The 22,762-nt window shown below is 45.4% G+C and overlaps 1 protein-coding gene across 1 annotated transcript in view; it reads left to right on the forward strand.

Annotated features, from left to right (window-relative positions):
• Fam184b (family with sequence similarity 184 member B) overlaps positions 1–22,762 on the forward strand; it is a 103,787-nt gene that overhangs the window by 51,024 nt on the left and 30,001 nt on the right. The window contains exons 4-7 of the mRNA XM_004624658.2: positions 1,051–1,178; positions 1,736–1,942; positions 15,549–15,659; positions 20,528–20,635. Coding sequence (XP_004624715.1) covers positions 1,051–1,178; positions 1,736–1,942; positions 15,549–15,659; positions 20,528–20,635 — 554 coding nt within the window. The remainder of the gene's footprint in view (positions 1–1,050; positions 1,179–1,735; positions 1,943–15,548; positions 15,660–20,527; positions 20,636–22,762) is intronic.

Below are 22,762 nucleotides of genomic sequence, written 5' to 3' on the forward strand. Positions count from 1 at the left end.
TTAACTTCTCTCCATCTTTTTTTTTTTTTTTTCCACCTGTTTACAGCCTCCCAAGAGCTGGAATTACAGGCATACCACCACACCCAGTCTCAATTGCTGTCTCAGCACACTCTGGGGGTGAGGCCTTTAAGGCAGGCCCTGGGATTGAAACCCTGGCCCCTGCATCTGCTTGTAGGTGCTTTAATCTGCTAAGCTATTTGGCTAGTCCTCTCCTCACCATCTTTAAACAGGGCTTTGTAATGTATCTTTTCACACACATTGTTAGGTTTTCTCCATAGTAGGTATGGTCATCCTCCCACGTTACAGATAAAGAAATGGGCCTGAGAGAGGATGGTGACTGGGTCAGTGTGAGTCAGATGGTTGATGAGAAAGCCAGTATGAGTATCTAAGAATGTCTGAATCCACAAGGCTCTCTGAACAGAAAATTCCCCAAACACCCACAATATGACCAGCTCAACACCAAAGCCAAAAACATGGGCTCTACTCTCTGGGAACTTATGGGACTGTCACACTTCAGTCCCAGGCATGCTCTGGTGTCAGGGGAGTGGTCCAGATACCAAGGAAATGATACTCCATGGGCTGGACTGGTGAGGAGGAGGAGAGATTTGAGATGAACCAGAAAGGCATTGAGAGTGTAGAATGCTGGTCTTCAAAACTAGGGCATGACTACCCTAGGGAACAGGGAAAAAAAGAAAAAAAAGTAGTGATTCTATTTAAATTTATTTTTTCCATGCTTTCAATTCCTATGAATGTACCTATGCTGGGAAACACGCTCTATTTTTAATGTGTATGAAATCCAAACAAAAATTGTAGATCACGGGTTCACACAGGGAGAACGCAGCAGTTATTTAAGCTCCAGACACTGCTTGAGCCAAGGTGACAGTCACTACGGTGATCATGCTTGAAGACCAGCAGTGCACAGGGCAGAATGACACAGAAGAATGGTAGACAGAAGGGCTGAATAGCACAACAGGGACCTGACTGCAGAAGGCCCTCAACGTGAGGCCGAGGCCAAGAGCATCTCAGCTGACGTGGAAACTTATGTTGCAGGTGCCATGAAGACTAAGAATGACACTCTAGGGGAAGCAGATGCCCTGGAAGCCCACTGTCTTCATCCTCAGCTGGACCAAGGCCTTCCCAAGGAGGGTCCCAGCCTGAATGGTGGCACAGATACACAGGTAGGACAAGACCAGCCAGGGGACAGAGAAGTCACAGAGGGCTTTGCTACATGAGCTTCAGGTGGAGGTCATTCCCTAACCACAAGGGATCCCGGTGAAATCACTAGGTCTGATGATTTCACAATGAAATAAATCAAGAATGGAGTTCCAGCTGGCTTGCCACCAATCCCACACCACTTGAAACTAGGAAAATAGGGCAGAATTTGTCCCACTCTGTAGGCCAGCTCCTGGGAAATTAGAAATTGCTTACAAACCTACCACATATTCCCCATCAAAGCAAGCAAAGCGTCTTTTAGAAATGATGATAGTATGTTCTAGAACGTCTGGTCCTGTGACAATAGAGCTATTACTCCAAAGAGTCCTCTTCCAATACGAGAAAGTAAAATTTCTTATAAACAATCAACTATATAGTCTTATAAAATTCATTGCACCTTCAGATACATGCTATAAAAACCAGTATATAAATGTTGTAGGAGTTACATAAAGCAGAAGTGGTGAGTCCCTGGACCTTGGCCCTTCGCAGTAGTTTTACAAGATCCTGATTTTTTTTTTAATAGACTGAGAAAGAGGCAAGTGTTGAGACAGAATACATGAAGCACCGTTACGAAGAAGACCTCCTGAAGCTCAGACGACAGACTGAAGAGGAGAGGAAACACCAGCAAGACCAGCTCCTGCAGCACCTGGAAGACTTGGTGAAGAAGCACTCGGCAGAAATCAAGTCAGTGCGCTCCTCCGCTGAGGCTGAACGGAAGAAGCTGCAGAAGGTGAGGCCCGGGTTTACAGAGAGCGAGCGAGCTCAGCTCCGTTCTTTCCCTCACTTCTGTCTTTTCCTCTTAGTTCCTGTTTCCAGGCCCAGACCCTTCTGCACTCCTGCTTGTGTGCACATTAAAGCTGCTCTCTGAGGACGCACTGTCATTAGAGACTGCGGGCTCTTTTCCAGCAGACCGGACACTCTTAAGGCTGTGTGACACCGCTAAGAGCCAGGAGTTGTGGACGTGGGGTTGAGTTGTGTCAAAGGGGCTTTTCACTTCGGGAAATGAATTCTTTCCCCTCAGCAAAAACAAGAAAAATTTCACCAACTGAAAGCTCAGGCCTGGAGCACTGCCTGGATCCAAATCCCCCTGCACCACCCACAGCAAATTGTTTAACCCAGATTCCCCGGGGGAAGGAAGGTCCTGCCTGGGCCTGGGGTTTCTCCCTTTGTAAGACAGTGAAGATACAGTGCATCACAGAGCAATGGGAGGGTTAAGTGAAGGGATCTAGGTGACAAAACAAAGCATACCTGAGCCAAGGTGGCAGTAGAGAGGTCTGGGTAACGGGAGCTCGGGTTGGGGAAGCCTCAGGGGTCTGGCTGCGGATCTCATCCCTGCCAGAGGGGATGGCTGTCTGTGGAGAAAATCTGCAAAGCCCATCTTCTGTTTGCTGGGAAAAACAGTAACATGTGTGAAGATTTTAGGAAAAGAACGAAGCCTAAATCAGTGTCATTGTGAGCATGGGTGAGTGATTTAACAATTGTGAGAAACCACTTTATAATTCAGTAAGGTGCAGCACCAGCCTTGGGTGCTCACTGAGAGATAACCATCTTTCACAGAGAGACACAAATTTGTGTGGTGGTTAAGAGTAGTAAGTGCTCAGTAAATACACACTGGGTAAGTACAGAAATTCATGAAAGGCCTAGACTAATCCTGGGCCTACGGCTTGACTTTTCCACAACTGTGTGACTATGGACACATGACCTAACCTCACTGAAGGCTGAATTCTAAAATAGATATAGGGGCTGGGGATGTAGCTCAGTGGCATAAGCACCTGCCTGGCAAGCGCAAGGTCTGGAGTTTGATCCCTGGTACTAGAAAAAAAAAAAGAATTCTAAAATAGATTCAAATACTTTAAAGGCTTATTGTGCAGATTAACAGCATGTAGAGACAATGCAGTAGAGAGTGGCTAATATTAATTACCATGTGGTTTGAGTGACAGCGTGTGAAATAAAAATACTATATAGGTGCCCTTGGCACTGTATACTTAACAGTTATGAGCACACAGAATCCTTCCCAACAGTGTCACAAAGTCGGGCTCCATATTTCAATTTTAGAGATGAGGGAGCCGAGGTTTGAAGCTGGGCTAATCCGTCATGCAGATAGCAGGTGCTGGCACTTCAGTTCAGACCCCACAGTGCCCTGCCCCTAGATGAGCAGCTGTATTGCAAGCATTTTTCTTCTTGGAGACAGCAGTTAATTGCCCAAATCCAGTCTTCACACAAACGACTAACATTATTTCCATCCTCAGCCATAAGCAGCAGGAGGCTGTCACTCTCCTTGGTTACTGGTTGTCCTGGTAACCTGATAAACGCATCTGACTCTGAGTGTACAAATTCCACTTCAGCTGTAATCAGGGGCCATATGAGTCCATTAGGAAATGAGTTGGGTAGAAATCATATTTGCTCCCCGTTTTATGTTTTTGCTTTACTTTTTGCTCATGTTTAGAAATTGTGACTATAAATTGGCCATGCAGATGAGGGGCAGACAGAGCTTGGAAGTGGGTGTGTGGACAAAAGAGTAGACACTTTTCTCCTCTATTGATTTAGGAAGACTGTATTTCTTTGGTGCTTGGTGTGTGTACTTTTTGCATCCTAAATACTACTCTCACCTAAGGAACACACTGCAGGAAGTGGCGGGACTTGGCCCTTCTTGACAGTAGAACTCAATGACACCCTCATTTAGTGTTGACCCACAGAGCAGTACACATCTGTCTCAGTGACTCTTCTCTCATTGCTGGGACAAATACCTGACACCCAAGATGAAGGATGAAAAGGTTTATTTAGCTCATAGTCATTGGGGGTTTCAGTCCATACTCAGCTGGCTCCAAGGCAGAGTGGCACAACGTGGAGGGCAGCAGTTCACAGCAGTGGCAAAGAGCAAAAAGGCCAAGGGATTGGTAGCAGCTCCGGCAGCTAGCTAGCTAGCCTCTTTCTCCTCCTTACATTGTAATGCAAATCCACACCCACAATAATCAATCACAAACTCCAGGAGCTACCCCATGACTGCTTGAGGCTTTGTGGGGACGCTTATACACAAACTGTAACAACATCTGTAACCAGCACGTGCACATACTGACTGCTGGGGAAGGAAGGAGAGGTGAATCCCTGAGGCCTGGGCTGTGCTCTTGGACTTGTGCAGGCCACATCTCTTTGCCATGCTTAGGGTCGTGGGTAGCAGGACTCACAGGCCTGTTGGGGGAGTTAGTCAGAAAACAATTTTTTTTTTTTTCTGTATTTCAGGGAAGGGTCTACAGAGTGTTCAAGGTCTTACTACTAGATCAGACTCGTAGTGATCCACCTGTTTACAGCCTCCCAAGAGCTGGGATTACAGGCACGCACCACCACGCCCAGTCTCAATTGCTGTCTCAGTGCACCCTGGGGGCGGGGCCGGCACTACAGGCCTGGGGATTGAACCCCCAGCCCCTGAACCTGCTTGCAGGCTCTCAGAAAACAAATTTAATAAAGGGTAATGAGTAGCTTTCTGGAACTCCAGGAACTGAGTTGATCAGCTACTACAAGAGTTCTAATGTTCCCAATCCACTGCAAAATGCATGTAATATTGTGAAGTCTTATGCATTCAGTTTGATCGTCTCTGCCTTCTACAGGGCATTCAAAACATTTATATTTAATATAACAATTAATTCCACCATCACGCTGTTTGCCTACTTGCCTTCACCTTTTTCCTCTTTTTCTGTTTATTTTTGATTCATTGTGTATTTTTTTATATTCCATTATATCTCCACTTTCAGTTTATTAGCTGTGCTTTTTTGGCAAAAGGAAAACTAGTGTTTGCTCTGAGATATATAATGTCTATATTTAAATTTATCACAGGGGTTGGGGAGATGACTCAGTGGAATAAGTGCTTCCCTGGCAAGTGCAAGGGCCTGAGTTCAATCCCTGGTTCCGCTAAAAAAAAAAAAAAAAAAAATTATCACAGTCTTCATTATGAAATAAAATCATTTTACTTCACATATGGAAGCCTGACAATGTTTCTATTTCTTGCCTCTTGTCCTTTGTACATGTGTTGTCATTCTTATTTTACATGTATTATACATCCGACCGAACATGACATTTTTGGCCCTTTTCAGGTGTCATTCTGGTGCACACTTCCTTCTAGTGAAAAGCCAGCAGCCACCTGGAGCTTGTTTGCCCCATTGCATTATGTGTTTCTCTCTGACTGCTTTGAAGATTTTATCTTTATCACTACTTTTCATCCATTTGATTATAATATGCCATGGAATGATTTTGTGTGTGTGTGCTATTTTTCTGCTTAAGGTTTCTTGAATGTTCAAATTTGGGGTTTTCGTACAAACTGAAGATTGTAAGGCCATTACTTGTTTTTCCTGTTCTACCCTCTCCTGGTACTGTCCCACAAGTCATTTAGGCTCTATGCAATTATTTAAAGATCTTCGTCTTTCTGCGCTCCAGGGTAGTTCCTGTTGCCGTACACTGGTTATTTTTTCTGCATCACCTACTCCTTTTTGTCCAGTCAATGCAGCTTTTCCTTTCTGATACATTTTTAAGCACCCCTAAAGCCCCATTTTGTTCTCTTTTTACAATTTCATTTCTGAAAAGGCTTATTTTAAAAGAAACTTGGGGCATATCGATAATTGCTCTTTTAAAGTTCTCTCCTTTATCACTTTGTGTTTTTAGACTGATTTTTCTTTTCATGAAGAGTCACATTTTCCCTGCTTCTTGGCATATTTAGGAATCTTTAAATGCTGGGCACTGCAATGTTCAGAATCTGGATTTTGTTGTCAGCTCCTTGTGAATTTTGTTTTGAGTAGCAGTCGATTTACTTATTAATCAGTTTCATTTTTCTAAAACTTATTGTGGGAAAATATATAACGTATCACTAAAAATATGTAAAAATATCATACAAAACTTACTGTTTCCTAACCTCGTTGCTGACATTTGCTAAGGTGAGTCTGGAGCAGCATTTGCTCTAACGCTGATCAGGCCCTGTGGCTGGAGTGTGACCCTTCATGGCGTCTAAAGCCCCATGTGTTGACTAGTGTTAGTGCTTAAAGACCAATGCTGAGTGACATATTAGGCTTTGTGCTGGTTCCATGTCCCATGGAATTTATTATAATGTGTTATAAATAAGTGCATTTTCTCCTTGGAACAACTAATGTGTTTACCCTTAAAACCCAACTGAAATCTCTGGCAGCTTTCTATGACTGCTTGGCCATGTTCCCGCACAGAATGCATGGCGTGGGGCTGATCTGAGTGTGTCTCTCCCTGGGCTCATGGGAGGTCAGTTCTCAGTAGTGGTGTTGGGAGCTAATGGAAACGTTGGGAGTAGGAGAGTTGGGCAATTAGGGCACTACCCTTGGAGGGCCTTCATCTAGTTTTCTTTCTTTCTTTTTTTTTTTTTTTTTTTTCAGAACTGGGAGTTGAACTCAGGCCCTTGTGTTTGCCCATCAAGTGCTTATTCTACTGAGCCATTTCCCCAGCCCCTTCATGCAGTTTTTTCCCCCATAATTTTATTAAGAAACAAATAGCAATGAGACAGTTTCAAATCAAATCAGTAGGACAGTTTCAATAATTAACACATTGCATACATTCTTTCTAGTGGTTATTTACTGTACAAGATGCGGACATGATATCCTATTTACAAACACTATTAAAAAAAATCCCTATATTCATTAAGAGAATGTAACTATATATCTATCCTACCCATTTTGAATACACAGATACAAAATGGACATTCATCTCTATCCCCTTTTTTGTTTAGTTCCATCATTTGAATATTATAGGTGTGTTAACTCAACAAAATATTCTAAGAGTCCAGTAGTACATAATAGTATTGGGTCTTCTGCTTCACTGGCAATGTCAGAAATTGTTGACCTGAGTCCCCTACAGCTCAACATAACAGCATGGCTTTACTTCTTATACTTCATTTTTATACTTTTCTGCTGGATAGTTAAGACCAAGATAAAGCAAGACCTATTCAACAAGAGTTGTAGCTTTTGGGTCCAATAAAGTCAGTGAAATCCCCTCAGGATTTATCCTGAGATCCTGTACCTCAGATTGTAGATCCTTTGTCAGTGTCAGCCATGTGGATGAGTCACGGCCATTGCTTGGCCATTGTGCTCTCTGTGAAAGCCTGAGAGAATGTTTTCTCTCCATGTAACTCTCCTTAGGCACACTCTACATCATCAATCACTTTCTTCTTTGGCTGCATAATCTCCTTGATCAGAAAATTTGGGACACTACTGAGTGACATGACGTTAGAGTACAAGTTTTCATATGTCCTGAGTCTTAAATGACCTTGGAAGGCTGGGGCCAAAATGTTGGCTTTCCTTGCGGCCCTCCTTTTTTTTCTAATTTTGGTCTGCAAACTTAGGTTGTTAACCCTCCAGAAGACAAGCTTATTGTTATTACCATACAACCTAGACTGTTAACTTAACCTTACTATCTGTCTGAATATCAAACATCTTAGGCATAGCATGGAACAGGTATTTTTATCAAGTCTTGATATGTTGCAGTTTTCACTGAATGCAGCAACAGGGTTGTTCGGTTGTTCTAAAAGACTGGTTCCTCCCCATTCTTTGGCTTCCTGTCTTCCCTGAGATGACCTCTTGGGGGCTACCCTCTCTGTAGCGATGACAGGATGTCAGACTTTGGCTCTTTAAAACTCAGTGTCAGCCCTGCTGGGCTTTGTACTTGTCGACCAGTTACTTCTGTTCACTTGCCTGTTCCTCTGTGCTTGGATGTGAGGCATACCTTAGGCCTATCCCACCATTGTATATTGGAAATAGATAAATTGCTTTCATTTTTTAGCTTCACAGCTTGAAGATTACCTGGAGTCACAGCTGAGACTTTTAGGCTTTTGAATTAATGCTGGAATTAATAAAAACTTAGGGACTATTTGGATGGGATAGTTGTATTTTGTATGTGAGGAGGAAAGGAGTTAGGAGGAACTAGGGGTGGCAGGCTATGATTTTTATAATTTGTCCTTTCCCCAAGTCAGGTCATAGTGAAGGTCCATTCTGAGGCACTGTGAGGGTAGAAATTTAATCTGACTATGGCATAGGGACTGGGCCTTTGGGAGGTGCTTAGCGCTGGATAAGGTCAGGAGGATGGGGCTCCCAGGATCGATGATTGGAGGCTTTAAAGAAAAAGGAAAGGGACAGGGTCACTGGCACACACCCTGGCTCTTGCTTGTGGTGCCCTGTAATGCCTCAGGAGCCTGCCAGCAAGAAAGCCATCACCCATGAGGCCCCAGGATTTAGGACTAGACCCAGACAAAAATAAACCTTTTTAAGTCTAATGTAACCAGTCAGTAGGATTATGTTACTAGCAACAGGAAATAGACTAAGACACAGAGTGTCTTTCATCTGTCCTTTCTTAAATTAGCAGTAATTGTGAACAATTCAAAGAAACAGGAAAGCGGTGCGTGCCCTGCTTTTACCCCTCATCAGTTTGGGCCCAACATGTCTCCGTGTCCACAACTGGTGTGAGAAACCTGTTTCCTTGGTGTATGGAGCGTTTAGTGAGATGAAAGTGTCTAGCTTCTATAAATCAGTGGCCCATTGTATAAGTCACCTTTGCATTACTGGAACAAAATACCTGACAGATACAATTTAATGGAGAAGGAGCTTACTTCAGCGTCCCAAGTTTCAGTCCACGGTAGACTGGCTCCAAGGCAGGGGGAAGGGTGTGGCACAGGCAGGCTGCACACCTCAGGGCAGCCAGAGGCAGAGCAGGAGTGAGGGCCTGGGGACAGAAGAGCCACTTCCAGGACACAGTGACCCACCTCCAGAAGCACATTCAGTCAGGAGCTCCTCCCTGGGTTAGTCCGCTCGTGGAGGTAGCACCCTTGGGACCAGATCACCTCTCAGAAGCCCCACCTCTAAACACATGAATCTTTGCGGAGACATGTTGGGCCCAAACTGTAACTGAGATGGAGCCCTTTTTCGGGTGTGGCAGTTCATATGTGTGAAAGTGTTTCTCTCCTTCACTTTCCTCATGCGCTTAACTCTGTGATTCTTTCTTGTGCTCACCTGAATTTAACAGCCCCTGCTGCACTCCCCAGATCATGTAGAGCTGAGCTAGACGCAGGCATGCTTCTTTTTACCTGGCGTTCTGCAAATGACCAAGAACTGTTTGCTTTCCAACAATAACCCACATGATTCTGCACCTGAAGCAAAGTTTACTAGTGCCAAAAAATACTGCTGAAATCAGTTATTTCCTTCAGGAGGGGATTTGTTTTTTCTACTTTAGGTCTATTTGCTAAAACAACAGCTGAAACCATGATTGATTATTGGTAGTTCAGAAAGTTGTGCTGCAAGAAGTTAGAAGTTTATGTCAACAATCAGGATGGGGAAGTACTTTCATGGGCTGGTATAGTGGGCTTGTGTTGGCAGGGTTAGTGGCCATTGTGTTAATTATATATCTTAGTTATTGCCAGCTGTTAAGACCTGCAATCTTTCAAATGAGTGGACAGTCTTACCAATTTGATTTGAAACTGTCTCATTGCTATTTGTTTCTCAATAAAATTATGGAAGAAAAATAAAAATAAATAAAAATAAATGATTGGACAGCAAAGGCTTAAGTAAAAGAAACAAGTCATATGATTTTAGGGCTCCAGGAGGATCCAAACCCTTTCACAGAATTTTTGATTTTGGGGGGGTTTTGACAAAAAACTTTTCTGGTGGCCTATATTTATTTGGTTTTCAAATAAAGGAGGAAGATACTGAAGGCAGCACAGGAATTGGGTCAGAGAGATAGCTCAGCGGTCTAAAGTGCCTGCTTAGGCAAGCTAAGGCAGGAGCAGGGAACAGAGGTTCGATCTCTGGCACCACATGCCATGCCAGCCCCACCCTAAGGGTAGGCTGAGCTGGCTGGAAAAAAAAAAAAAAAAAAGAAAAGAAAACACAAGAACTAGCAAGAAATATTTTCCCAAGTAGTGAATTATGTCAATCAGAAGAGCGACCTTATCTTTAGGTTGACATTGATTGTAGGAGCGTGGAACCTGCAGCTGTAGTCTCCTTTTAGTTAATTGGGGCTGGAGCCCAATGTCCTCGGCTCTGGCCTTGTCTTATTCTTTGAAGTGTCCCAACTTCACAGGCCAACACAGGCCTCAGTGAGGACCAGTGACTCCTAGAGGTTCACTTACAATGAGCCCGCCGCCCACCTCCAGACAGGAGCGTGAGCCTCCGGCAAACTCACGCGTAGACATGAAAAGCCTATTCATGATATGAAATCCTGCTCAGAGCTGCTTCACAGTGGTCTCTTTCAAGTATCTGTAACAGCAAACATATTAAACCAAACTTTCCTTTAATATAAGCTTTCGTGGGTAGGAAACAAATTAATGAAATAAAAAAGAGTGCTTCTGGGGGCTGGGGAGATGGCTCAGTAGATAGAATAAGCACTTCCCTGGCAAGCACAAGGGTCTGAGTTCAATCCCCGGATCCGCCAAAAAAAAAAAAAAGAATGCTTCTGATGACTTTTTAAGTCATCTCAACTTAGTTGGTATCAAAGAATACTTTGCACATTGTCTTGAGGAAATAAACTCTCTAAACCCAAAAGCCTCGCAAGGGCGTGTCATAGGTTACCACAGAACAACTGCCTACACATTGAACCTCATGTCCTGTGACCCTTACCCCATCACCCCTCTCTTCTTCACTCATTTCAAAGACTGACTCAGGGGGGCCTGGCCTTAGCTCAGTTGTTTAAGTGGCTGCTTCCACAAAGCTGTCAGCCTCAGGTTGCTGTAGTTCGATCCCCACAACTCTCCAGCCAGCCAAACCAGCCATGAGGGCATTCAGAGCAAAAAAAAAAAAAAAAAAAAAAAAAACCTTATTCAAAGACTGACTCAGGGACCATGCAAAGCTTGGCTCCACAGGGTGCCACCCATCCGGGTGATCTGCAGCCTGAATTTTCAGATATTCAGATAAGAAACCCAGGGATCAAACATGACTGCTCTCACCCTTCCCAGTCAGCCCCCCCACCAAGTCTATGAGTTCTATTCTGCTCTGCTGGCCCCAGAATGTCTCCCCCACCCCTCTTGGTGGCTTCATGCTGATTAGTCAGACACCTCTCGTTGGTGGACCACACGCTAACCTCTCTGCATTTTCTCCCCACCTCATGTAGCCCGTCTCCATTCACACAGGACCTTCGGATCACTCCACTTCGGTCTCCAGCAGCCCAACAGCTCCATCATCTCCACAGTTCAATTCCAGTTCCCTAGCATGCTGTGTGAGACCCTGCAGAGAGAGCCTTCTGTGTGCCTCTCCTGCCTCATTCCAGACTTCTCACCGGTCCAGCTCTGCCTTCCAGCCTTTTAGGTCCTCATGCCTCCCATTTCTCTCCCTCTGGGTTTTTCTGCACAGTCTTCTCTCCATGGAGAACATTTCCCTCCCACTTCCACTCCACTTATTGGTCATATTGATGCCAATTTCAATGAGTCTCCTCACGAGTCTTCTGTGCCCAGCCTAGCCTGACATGCGGCACCTCTTGCCGCCCTGCCCTACACTTGCTATCCACTCTGGGCTTGCCCTGGGCTACCTCATTCACTTTGTCCTTCAGAAGCATGTTGGAGCCTGTTCATACCTGCTCATGACAGGCAGTCTCAATGAGTAACTTGACACAGGCCATAGTGAAATACTTATGCCATGAAAATCAATAAATTCTGCAGGTCAATTTGTTCTGATTTTTTGTAAAGCCAATTGTTAAACATTTACTAACGCTCACTGACATATCCCTAGCTTCTTATCATGACAGTCAGCATACAGTTCAGTTTATATTGTTTAGTTGAATGAATGAATGAATGAATGAATGAATGGCAGGTTTTCAGTTGACCCCAGAGTAGGTTCAGTTTTGCCAGTATTTCCTGCGTGTTTGATCGTCACCCCTCTGAAACAGAATGGGACTCCAGTTCAGGCAGCTTCTCTGCCCTGGTGTGGGAGGCCTCATGGAGTCTGCCTTCAGGGACCCCTTCAGCATCTCTGTAGCAAGAATGAGGAAACCTTTTAGTCAGACACATGTCTGTACTAGATGGCTCGTTTCTTTCAGGAAATCAAGAAAGAAGCACAGCCAAGCAGCCGGTCTTTCCCACTGCTCCACTTACTGGCTTCATGGCCCTGGGGAATCTGTTTTACCATCTCATTCATTCATTCATTCATTCATTCATTCATTCATTGACAGTATTGGGAATTAAAGCTAGGGCCTTCACGGTGAGCTAAATTGCTAACCCTTTTTTATTTTGAGACAGCATTTTGCTAAGTTGCTAAATTTCCCAGGCAGGGGTCAAACTTGGGATTTTTTTGCTTCACCCTCTCAGAATTCCTGATGTCATTTAACAAGTTAAAAGTTCAGTCCTTGTTCTATATAACAAGTCCTAACAACAGCAGCTAACCCAGGGAGTTCTCATAAAGCCTCCGGCCACCTCGACCTCTTGCCTCTGTTGTCAGGAAATGAGATCCACAGTTGTTCTGCCCGCCTACTCCCAGGTAGATGTAAGAGCCCATAAGCAGAAGAGCTGCTATCTAACTGCTGGGTGTCATAACTTTGAAATCCCAGGAAAGGCTAGAGTGACCCAGGGCTCAAGCTGGAATATTCGATACTTTCCCCTCTGTTCTTCCCAGTTTTTCTCCTTCAGATACACACTTAGTATCTCCCATGTCCTGAGGACTCCCAAATGTATATGTTCAACCCAGAGCTCTTCTCTTAATTCCCAACCCATCTGTCTATCTACCTGGATGTCTCACCAATGTTTCAAGCTGAACGCATGCAAACAAGCTCCTTAGACACTCTACAAACCTGTCCCTTCTGTCACCTTCCCTGTCTCAGTCAGCGGCAGCACCACCTTCTTCTGGCTCAGGTCAGAACCAGAATGCTGCCTTCTATGTTGTTTCAGTCAGTTTTGTGTTACTGTAACAAAATACCCTTGCACTCCACTGTGATGGTGCATGCCTGTAACTCCAGCATTCTGGGAGGCTGATGCGCGGGAACAGGGACTTAAGTTGAAGCCCAGTGTCAGCAACTTAAAGACAGAATGAGACCGAGTGTCAAAAATCTTCTTAAAAAATATTTTTGAAGGATTAGGAATGTACTTCAGTGAGAAGACTCAGGGTTAAACCTGAAATTGAGGGAGAGAGCCTGGAGGATTTGTTTGGCTCAGAGGCTTTAGGCCACAGTTGGTTGGCACCATTATGCTTTGGGGTCTGAGTTGGGGCAGCCCGTGCTGGCAAGGAGCACACGATGCACCAGAACTGCTGGAGGTGAGAGGGCTGAAGGGCACAGGCACAGTGACCCGAGGGCCTCGGGCTAGGCCCGCCTCTTCATGCTTCCACCAGCTCCCAGGAGCACCAAGCGTGGGGGCAGCCTTTCACACGTGGGCCTCCAGAGACCTTCCAGGCGCACCACAGCAAATGCTGTGTTTCCACCGAGTCCTGCCAGGTGCAGCGCGACATAGCCGGAGCTCCCTGCGCCCCACCACATGGGGCACAGGCCCAGCGGTTGCCGCGCTGCCTGCTGCCGCCCCACCCTTCTCAGCAGTGTGTCCCTGAGGTTGAGCCAACAGTGCTTGTATTAAAATGTGAGTTCCCCGGCCTCCGCCTGAGTCATGTCACCAAGGAGCCAGGATGCATGGGATGTCTAACTGACCTTCTTACATGTCCCCTCCCTCACTCCTGTCCAGCTGCAGGGCCTCACTCTGTCCTCCACACATGGCATCTCTTCGTGGGTCCTACAGATGTCATGCCAGTGCCTCTGCTCGGCTGGCTTCTTGTTTTATGCATGCCTTTACTCAAAAGTTACTTTTTCTGGGGAATTTCTGTAAAAATTACCTAAAATCTTAGTCCCTTCCTAACATGACACAGCCCCTTCCCTACTTTACTATTTCCCCATCCAACATAGTGTTTACTATATGTACTTACTGACTTTGCTGCTTTGGTCTTTCACTGAAATTTAAGCTCTTGGCCTGTAAGACTTTTACTTTTTTTTTTTATCCTCAGATTCAAAAGCAATGCCTGGCACATGGTAGGGCTCTATGTTTGTTGAATGAATAAATGATACAATATCTACCCGAAGCTAAGAGGAATAGGTTATTTTATTGTCTCTTCTAAAGACTTACACAGGGGGGCCTGGCCCCAGCTCAGTCCTTTAAGTGACTGCTTCCACAAAGCTGTCAGCCTCAGGTTGCTGGAGTTTGAACCTCCCAACTCTCCCCCTGGCCAAAAGTGCCCTGAAGGCATTCGAGGAACCAAAAAAAAAAAAAACGCTTATTCCATTTTGGGCTGGTGAGATGGCTCAGTGGTCTAAAGCACCCACTTAGAACGAGCTAAGCTTAAGCAAAGCACAGGGACCACGGTTCAATCCCCCAGCACCACATGCCAGCCAGTCCCGCCCCATGGTGGGCTGAGCTGGCCACACAAAATAAATAAATAAATTAAAAAAAATAATAATAAAAAAAAATAAAGACTTACACAATTTCTCCAGAAACTAAACCACATTAAAAGGGCTAAGCATCAGTAATCATAAACATAGGCATTCATGTATTGAGTCTTCATTGTGTATAGGGACTGGGGCTAAGCATGTGACACAGCGAGTCACAGGGAGGTTAGGAAATGCACTCAAGATGTGACAGCAGGGGCCGGCCAGATAACTCAGCGGACTAAAGCGCCTGCTTAGGCAGAGCGCAGGGACTGAGATTGGATCCCCATCCCAGGGGCACGCTGAGACAGGATTGAGACTGGTGTGGTGGCGTGGGCCTGTAATCCCAGCGCTTGGGAGGCTGAAAAGAGGAGAATCACTGAGTGCAAGCTGTGTAGTGAGACCCTGTAGACCCTGTACAAAATACAAAAACAAAGATGACAGCAAAGAGGAGACCATGCCACTCACGTGGCGCCTTCGGTGGAACTCGCTTTGTGCTGAGCTCACAGAGAGCAGCCAGGGATCCCGGAGGACTCAGCTGTGTGACCCTCATGAGTCTGTCGACTGTGGGTCCCGCTGAGGCTGACTTACTATCTCACTGCTTCTGAGTATGTAGTGGTGGTTTTCTATATAAGACAAGGTGGTATTTCTTTTTTTAACTTATGAGATACTAGAATTTTATTAGTAGTGAACATTTTTTTTCTGCGTTTGATACTGGAAGATTTAGATACAAGGGTCTCCTCCATGCAAGCCCACCCCTATATTGTATAGATGTAAGGCTTGTTTTGTTTTGTTTTTTAATTACCTCATATCTTTCTGATTCATGTTTTCTTGCAGTGCTTTGTGCATCGTGCGAGCTTCTTTGATCTCCCTGGGGAACAAGGCAGGGTATGAATAGCTAGCTGTCCTGCTTTTGTGCCTTGTGTAGCTAATTCTTCCAATTATCATCTTAGGAAGTAGAAGCGCAGTTGGAAGAAGTGAAGAAGAAATCAGAAAAGGAAATAAGGCAGCTGGAAGAAGAGAAATCGGCCCTAAATATGAAGCTTCAGAGTTCTCTGCTCGAGGTAAACCCCCTCGGAAAAAAAAAAAAAAAAAAAAAAGCCAACCCATGGCACTTGGGGACAAGGTTCTGGCTTGTGGGAGTTTCAGGCTGAGATTCCAGGAGCCTCCACTTCCTTACAGCCCACGAATAAAAAAGAGGGCGCTCAGCCAGGCGGGCAGGCTGTCTCAGAGGCCATAAATTTAGCTGCAAGTAACAGAGAACCTGATTTATAGGCTGAAACAAAGAGGTCTTTAATGGCTCACATAAAAGAAGGATGCAGGAGGCAGCTAGTGTTGATTCTGTGGCCGAAAGATACCAACGTTTTCCGTCTGCAGCCTTTCCTGCTCTCGGGCTGCTTTGTCCCTTTTGTGGGCCTAATGTGTCCCCGTGTCCCTGGGCCTTTCTTTTAATATCTGTATATACATATTACATATAGTATATAATATGATATATTATTATATGTAGAGAGAAATTTGACTACGTATATATATGCTTTTCATCCTCGTGGTCACCTGACAATATGATGCTTCTTACCTCTAATTTAGAAAGGAGAAAAGGCAGAGAATATATATACTTATACATACTTAATATATGTGTGGATTTTATAAAAGTGTTGATAGAAAAATGAATGTGATTCAGGGTGTGTGTTTTTTTACTTTTTTACTTCTGATTTTCCCTTTTTTTAAGTGTATTTAGGACAGGGTCTACAGGGTCTCACTATGCAGATTGGACTCATGGTGATTCTCCTGTTTTCAGCCCCCTAAATGCTGGGATTACAGGTGAGCACCACTATGCCTGGTCTCAGGGGCAGGGCCAACACAGCATGCCAGGGATTGAACCCCGGCCACTGTGCCCTGCCTAAGCAAGTGCTTTAGTCCGCTGAGCTATCTGACCAGCCCTTCCTTTACTTCTGATTTTAAAAGAAGTTCAGGGCCAGCCAGATAGCTCAGCAGATTAAAGTGCCTGCTTACGCAGATGCAGGGACTGAAAGTGCAGGCCCCACCCCTGCACACACCTGTAATCCCAGCACTTGGGAGGCTGTAGACAGGAGGATCACTGCAAGTCTGATCACAGTGAGACCCTATACACCTTGTACACCCTGTCCTAAATACACACACACACACACACACACACACACACACGATTAAGAGAAGCTCAAACATTTTCAAAACACCTAAAAAGTATTGAAGGTCAGTGAGGGTGGTGAACACCTGCAATCCCAGCTACTCAGGTTCTTAAATTCAAGTCCCATGTGGATGACTTAGCAAGACCCTGAATTAGAATAAAATTAAGAGTGCTGGAAATGTGTCTTGGGGTAGAGTACCCTTGGGCTCAGTCCCCAGTGCTACAAAAATGCATACAATTTAAAAGTATTGAAGAATTTGTATTAGCGCTTAGAGACAAGAGCCCCTTTTGATCCTGATAGCACCAAAGGATCCGAAGGGCTCTTCTTCCCTCCCTTTCCCCTTTCACATCTTCCCGAGGGGACCTGTGTCTCCTGCTGGGCCCGGGGGCCCGTGCATCCTGGCTAAGCCTCTGAGGAGCTTCTTCTCAGAGCTGGGGGTTGAATTCAAGGCCTCACAAATGTTAGGCAGGTGCTGTGCCCTTGAGCTAGGTCCCCAGCTCTGGGAAGCTTTTTAAAATACAGACACCATCTGAACAGCAGTATCAGCTGTTCCTAAACACATATCCATGGAGGTGCGTGAGGGGCCAGGACTGAGCATGGACCAGTGGTTATTTCTAGAAGAGAGTGAGGACAGTGGCCGAGGAACAAGTGTGGAGGTCTGCAGCTCTACTGGTGATGCTATTTCTTTAGCTGAAGAGTGAGGATATAGCTACTGAGTATATTTGTCACTAAACTTTTTCTACTTCCAAAACTATCATTAAAGGTGCCAACGAGATAGCTTGGTGGACTAAAGCGCCTGCTTAGGCCACCTTAGGCAAGCACAGGGACCAAGGTTCGATCCTCCACACCACATATCTTGCCAGCCCCGCCCCCAGGATGGGCTGAGCCAGCCAGAGTCTGGGCAAAGTGGCGCCTGCCTGTAATCCCAGCCCTGGGAAGGCTGAAAGCAGGAGGATCACAAGTCCAAGCTCTGTAGTGAGACCCTATGAGGAGCAAATACATAAAAAAATAAATAAATTATCATTAAAGACAAAATCAGTGAGCATTCCATGCCTGAGACTTAATCCATCCAAGCTGGGTGTGGGTAAGAAGTCCTGGGCTGGAGGCTTCTTTCCCCACATGGGAAAGGAGTCCATTGTTCTCCCTGCACCCTCCCCCGGCCCGTTCTCCTCTTCCTCTTCCTTCACCTTCTCCCTTCCGGCTGAGCCGTGCTTCAGTCTTCACATGGCATGTGGGCTATTTTGGAGAAGTTCATGGGGAACACTTTTTGTAGCCAAGATATGCCTCGGAATGTTTTATATATATAATACATCCACTCTTTTAATCCTTATAGTCACCTTACAATATGATGCTTATTGTTATCTCTAATTTAGAAATGAGAGGAGTGAGGCAGGATAAAGGTAGAGCATTTCCCCAAAGTCACACTAGAAAATTCGTTTCCAACCCAGGTCATGCGGCTCTGAAGGCCCCAGCTTCACCATCGTGCCGGGTCTGCCTCTGTTTTCCTCATTGGCAGTGAAGGATCGCTCAGCTTGCAGGTGATGACCAAGGATTTGGTCATTTGTGGATGAAGTTCAGCCTCACTCTTGCTCCTCAGCTTCACTTCCGTTGAACACACTAAGGGTGCTGCTGTCCACGCCCTCCCTTACCACAGCAGGAAGAGAAGGAATCATGGGGACGGCGTCCACCTCCCACCCCTCCCCTCTGGTCTCCAGTCCCAGCCTGCTCCATCGTCACATTCACTCACTGCTCAAGCTTTGTGGGGCCCTGACCCATGCCTGCCTCTGTCTCTCTTCTCTCTGCACCATTGTCTTGAATTCTTGTCAGAATTCTCAGGATGGTTCACCCACACGCTTATTTACCTCCTTGTGGGTGTTACATAAACAATAGCCATTTGGGCACGGTGGCACATGCCTGAGACAGGAGGACAGGAAGCTGAGACAGGAGGATTGCTCGAGCCTGCAATTTTGAAACAAACCTGGTCAATACAGAAAGAGCCAAAGACAATTGCACAGGACTCCTGAGTGTTTCATAAACCTTAACAAGGTGCAGTATACAGAGATTTTACTGATGTTGAAATATTCCTTTGGGGCCAGGGAGATGGCTCAGTAGAATAAGTGCTTGCCTGGCAAACACAAGGGCCTGAGTTCAATCCCCGGTTCCGCAAACAAGAAAAGAAAAGAAAAGAAAGAAAAGAAAAGAAAAGAAAAGAAAAGAAAAGAAAAGAAAAGAAAAGAAAGAAATATTCCTTTGTCAAATACTCTTTATGTAAAGCCAAGAGGACATTCTGATGGCCTTGCTGTCCCTCTGTGCTGTTATCTAGGTTTGTGCATGCGTGTTGTCTCCCTGCGTCAGCGTTCTCCCTAGGGCAGCTCATTGTAGAACTGATGTTCTGAATCCAAAATCTGCTTAAGACATCCCTCCTCCTCTCCTGAGCTCCTGGACCCCTCCGCGTTTTACCGTCTAGACTCAACCTCACTCACCGCCGTCACTCCCCAAGTCTCTGTCCTCTCCGTCCACTCTGTCATGCTGCCCTCTTCCCACGAGCAGCCCCTGTGCAGCCTCCAGACCCATCCCGCCTGCCCCTGCCGGTACCCCCTCTGGCTGTGCTGCCCGGAATCCATCCTCCTGCCTTCACCACTGGCAGACTCCTGTTTATCCTTCATTATCTTGGAAGCTCCCTGCACTCTGGGGGCAAAGTTCACTGATACAAATTCTGTGTAGTCGGCCTCACTTCATAGTGGTTGTCTTGAGAGTTATTATTTTATTTTGTCTTTTTGAGACAGGGTTTCATTATGCAGTTAAGGCTGGCCTTGAACTCACTTTGCAGCCCAGGCTGACCTTGAGCTCACAGTGACCCCTCCTGAGTGCTGGGATTACAGGCATGTGCCACCACACCTGGCCTTTCAGTATTAATCTTATAAAGTGCTTCAACCCATGGCTGGCACAAAGTAAATGTGCCATTAACAGCGCTATATTTTTATACGTACCCGTACAGTGTTGCTATGGCCATAAACCTGAGTCTGTCTCTCCCGCGAAGTGACAGGGCCTCCAACACAAGGGACCGTTTTTCATCTTGCTGTCACTCTGTCCCTTCTCCTTTCCCTCCCTGTACCCAGCTGATGCCTGACAAGTGTTGGATTTTCTATACACATTTGTGGGCAAAGTCTGAGTTTCCTTCACGGTTATTGGTCTCATTCTTTTCAAGTCTGGAGGGGAAACAGTCTGCTCAATTGATAAGCTACAATTAGTTGACTAGTAACAACCGTCATGATTAAAGCTTTATAATTTAATAGTACCTCCTGGCTACACGTCTCTCAATTTATCTGTACAATTCTTAAATATTTTCATTTTTTTTTTTACCAAATACTTTTCTCCAAAAGAAATTGAGGAGTGTGACATTCCACTGCTTTAGGCATCTAATAAATATTGTGTGTTCTTTTCTCTGTTAAAAAAGAAATTGATTGGCCTGCCAGGAATAGCATGAAAGCCAATGAAATCACCCTGCAGATCTATTATTGATACGTGCATGTAAATATTTTAAAAGAAAGTGTGGAATAATAGAAACCTGCTACGCTCATCTTTTTCTGGAAAGACGGAGCAGCTAGCTAATTAGTGATGGCTTTTTCTAGAAGCACGCTTTGAATTTGTCTAATGGGACCCTAGAACAGATCCACCCAGGAGAATTGATTTCCAGATCAATGACCATATCCAGGAGGCAGGACTTTGTTTCGTTGCCTAGTGTTTCTTGTCTTCTATTTCAGGTTTTAAGACTGGAAGAATTTATCCAACAACAGAAGGTGCCATCCCAAAGAGCCGAAGAAAGACCCCAAAAGTCAGACTGCGGACCCTGCTGCATTCCCGAGAGCCAGGTAGCCTCCAGCTTTTTCTGCCTTAATTAGGGCTATTTCTCCTCTATTTCAGCACTTCTGTGTCCCCAGCGGCACATGTGGATGTTAATGGACTCCTTCACATCCTCCCTCAGTGCTGCCAAAGGCCTGGGGAAAAAAAATCAGTACAAAATCCATTTGCAAAAACCATGAAGGAAATAGAGTTCAGGGTAATTATCCTTGTGACTTGAAAAAGCAAAGGGTATGTCAGATTAATCTTCCCTCCTTCTCTGAGAGCAGGCTGCCTGGCAGATAAAAGAGGCCTTTGATGCTGACCAGCAGTAAGCACCTAATAACAGCAGCCCTGGCAGCACGCTCCATACCCGTCCCCTTTGCACTGGCAGCAGGCTTCTCCTTGGCTGTCCTTCAGGGGTGTGGCTCAAGGGCAGACAGTGGCTCCTGCATGTCCTGCCCATAGTAAGCTGTATTGTACTCCCAGGACCACTGTAATCAGTTATCACATGTTTGTCCACTTCAACAACAGAATTATTCTCTCACAGTTCTGGACATCAAGGTATTGGCAGGGCTGCTTCCTTCCAGAAGTGCTGAGGGAACACCTGTCCCTTCCCTGCCTCTCTTGGTCTCCGGTGGTCCCCTTGCTGCCCCATGAGTCCCAGGGCACCCTGCCCATCTCTGCCCGTCATCACATGCCTCCCCTTCCTGGTGTCTGGGTCCTCATGTTGCCTTCTTTTAACCATGTCAGTCATTGAATTTAGGGCTCACCCTAATCCACTCACCCTGGGTTCATCTTAACTCCTTACATTCCACAGACCCTGCTTTCAAATAAGATGCAATCACAGGGAATGTATCTCTAGGCTTTTTTACTTTACTGGCGCCCCAAATTTTCATCCTGCTTCCAACTCCAGGTGCAAAAACACAGTATAGCTGAGTCTGAGTCCTACACGTCAGCTTCAGAGTCCGCTGGCCCATTCTGTGCATCTTAGCGTCTTCACAAACTGTCATTTCTTTCCTTGACAGCATTCTTCCAGGGCTTAAGCACTGGTCCTGACGAGGGTCTCACAGTCAAGGTCACACGGGCCGTAAGCCAGGGCTGTCCCTGCAACTCAGGGCTTCTCAGCTTCGAGGTCTGACTTTGGGTGTGAATAATTGTGTGGTGTGGGACTCTGCTGTGCATGTCGGATGGTTAGCAGCATCCCTGGGCTGCTCACCAAATGCTTGTAGCACCCTCCCTGACACGCACGTGTGCGTGCACACACACACACACACACACACACCACACCACACTAACAAAATATCTCAATCAAAATTGTCTCTAGACACTGACAGAGGTCTCCTGGGGGCAAAATTACCCTGAGTTGACAATAGCTACCACATCTTAAGTAACACTTTCTGAAGAAGTCCAGAACACAAGTACAAGTCCAGAACCAGGAGCCAGCCGACCATGAAACTCAGGGGTTCTAGCTCTTCTTAATCTAGATCACTGTCCCTGCTGAGCTTGAACCAAAGAGAAGTACAGATTCTTCTATATAACGTTGCAGGAGAAACTTGAACAAATGTCAATTGCGTTAGATTCAACTCAATAATCATTCATCCCACAAGCATTCATGGGCACTTGGGATGTGCTGGCCCTGAGCCAGATGTTGGAGCGGAGGCATGCGTGAACAAATGCCTTCAAATAATGTGGACATTTCCTAGCAGAAGTAAACACCTCATGCTGTGTTTTCTATCACGCTACTATTATATGCTTTGCAGGTATTGGTTTGTTTGGCATGGGGGGAGGTGTTTTGCTTGGTTTTGTTGTCCTTTTGAGATAGTATTTTGCTACACAGTTCAGCCTGGCCTTAACTCCCCTTGTAGCCAGGCTGGCCTTGAACTCATGGTGATCCTCTTGCCTCAGCCTCTCAATGCTGGGCTTACAGGCGTCTACCACCATGCCCAGCTACAGGTATTGTATATTCTTTCTACTTCAGTTTTTCTCAATAAGTTATCGAGGAATGCAGCAGGATTTTAAAAATACATAAAGATAACAATGTACATAAAGATAACATCCATTTCCTCTATGTTCCTTATCCCAGGAAAACTAGTTCTTTTGTTTTATCTCTTCTTATATATCTTTTCAGAACTACTCTATCGTATGGAGGCATAATT

The sequence above is a fragment of the Octodon degus genome, unplaced genomic scaffold, assembly GCF_000260255.1.
Source record: "Octodon degus isolate 3935 unplaced genomic scaffold, OctDeg1.0 scaffold00006, whole genome shotgun sequence".
NCBI lineage: Eukaryota > Metazoa > Chordata > Mammalia > Rodentia > Octodontidae > Octodon > Octodon degus.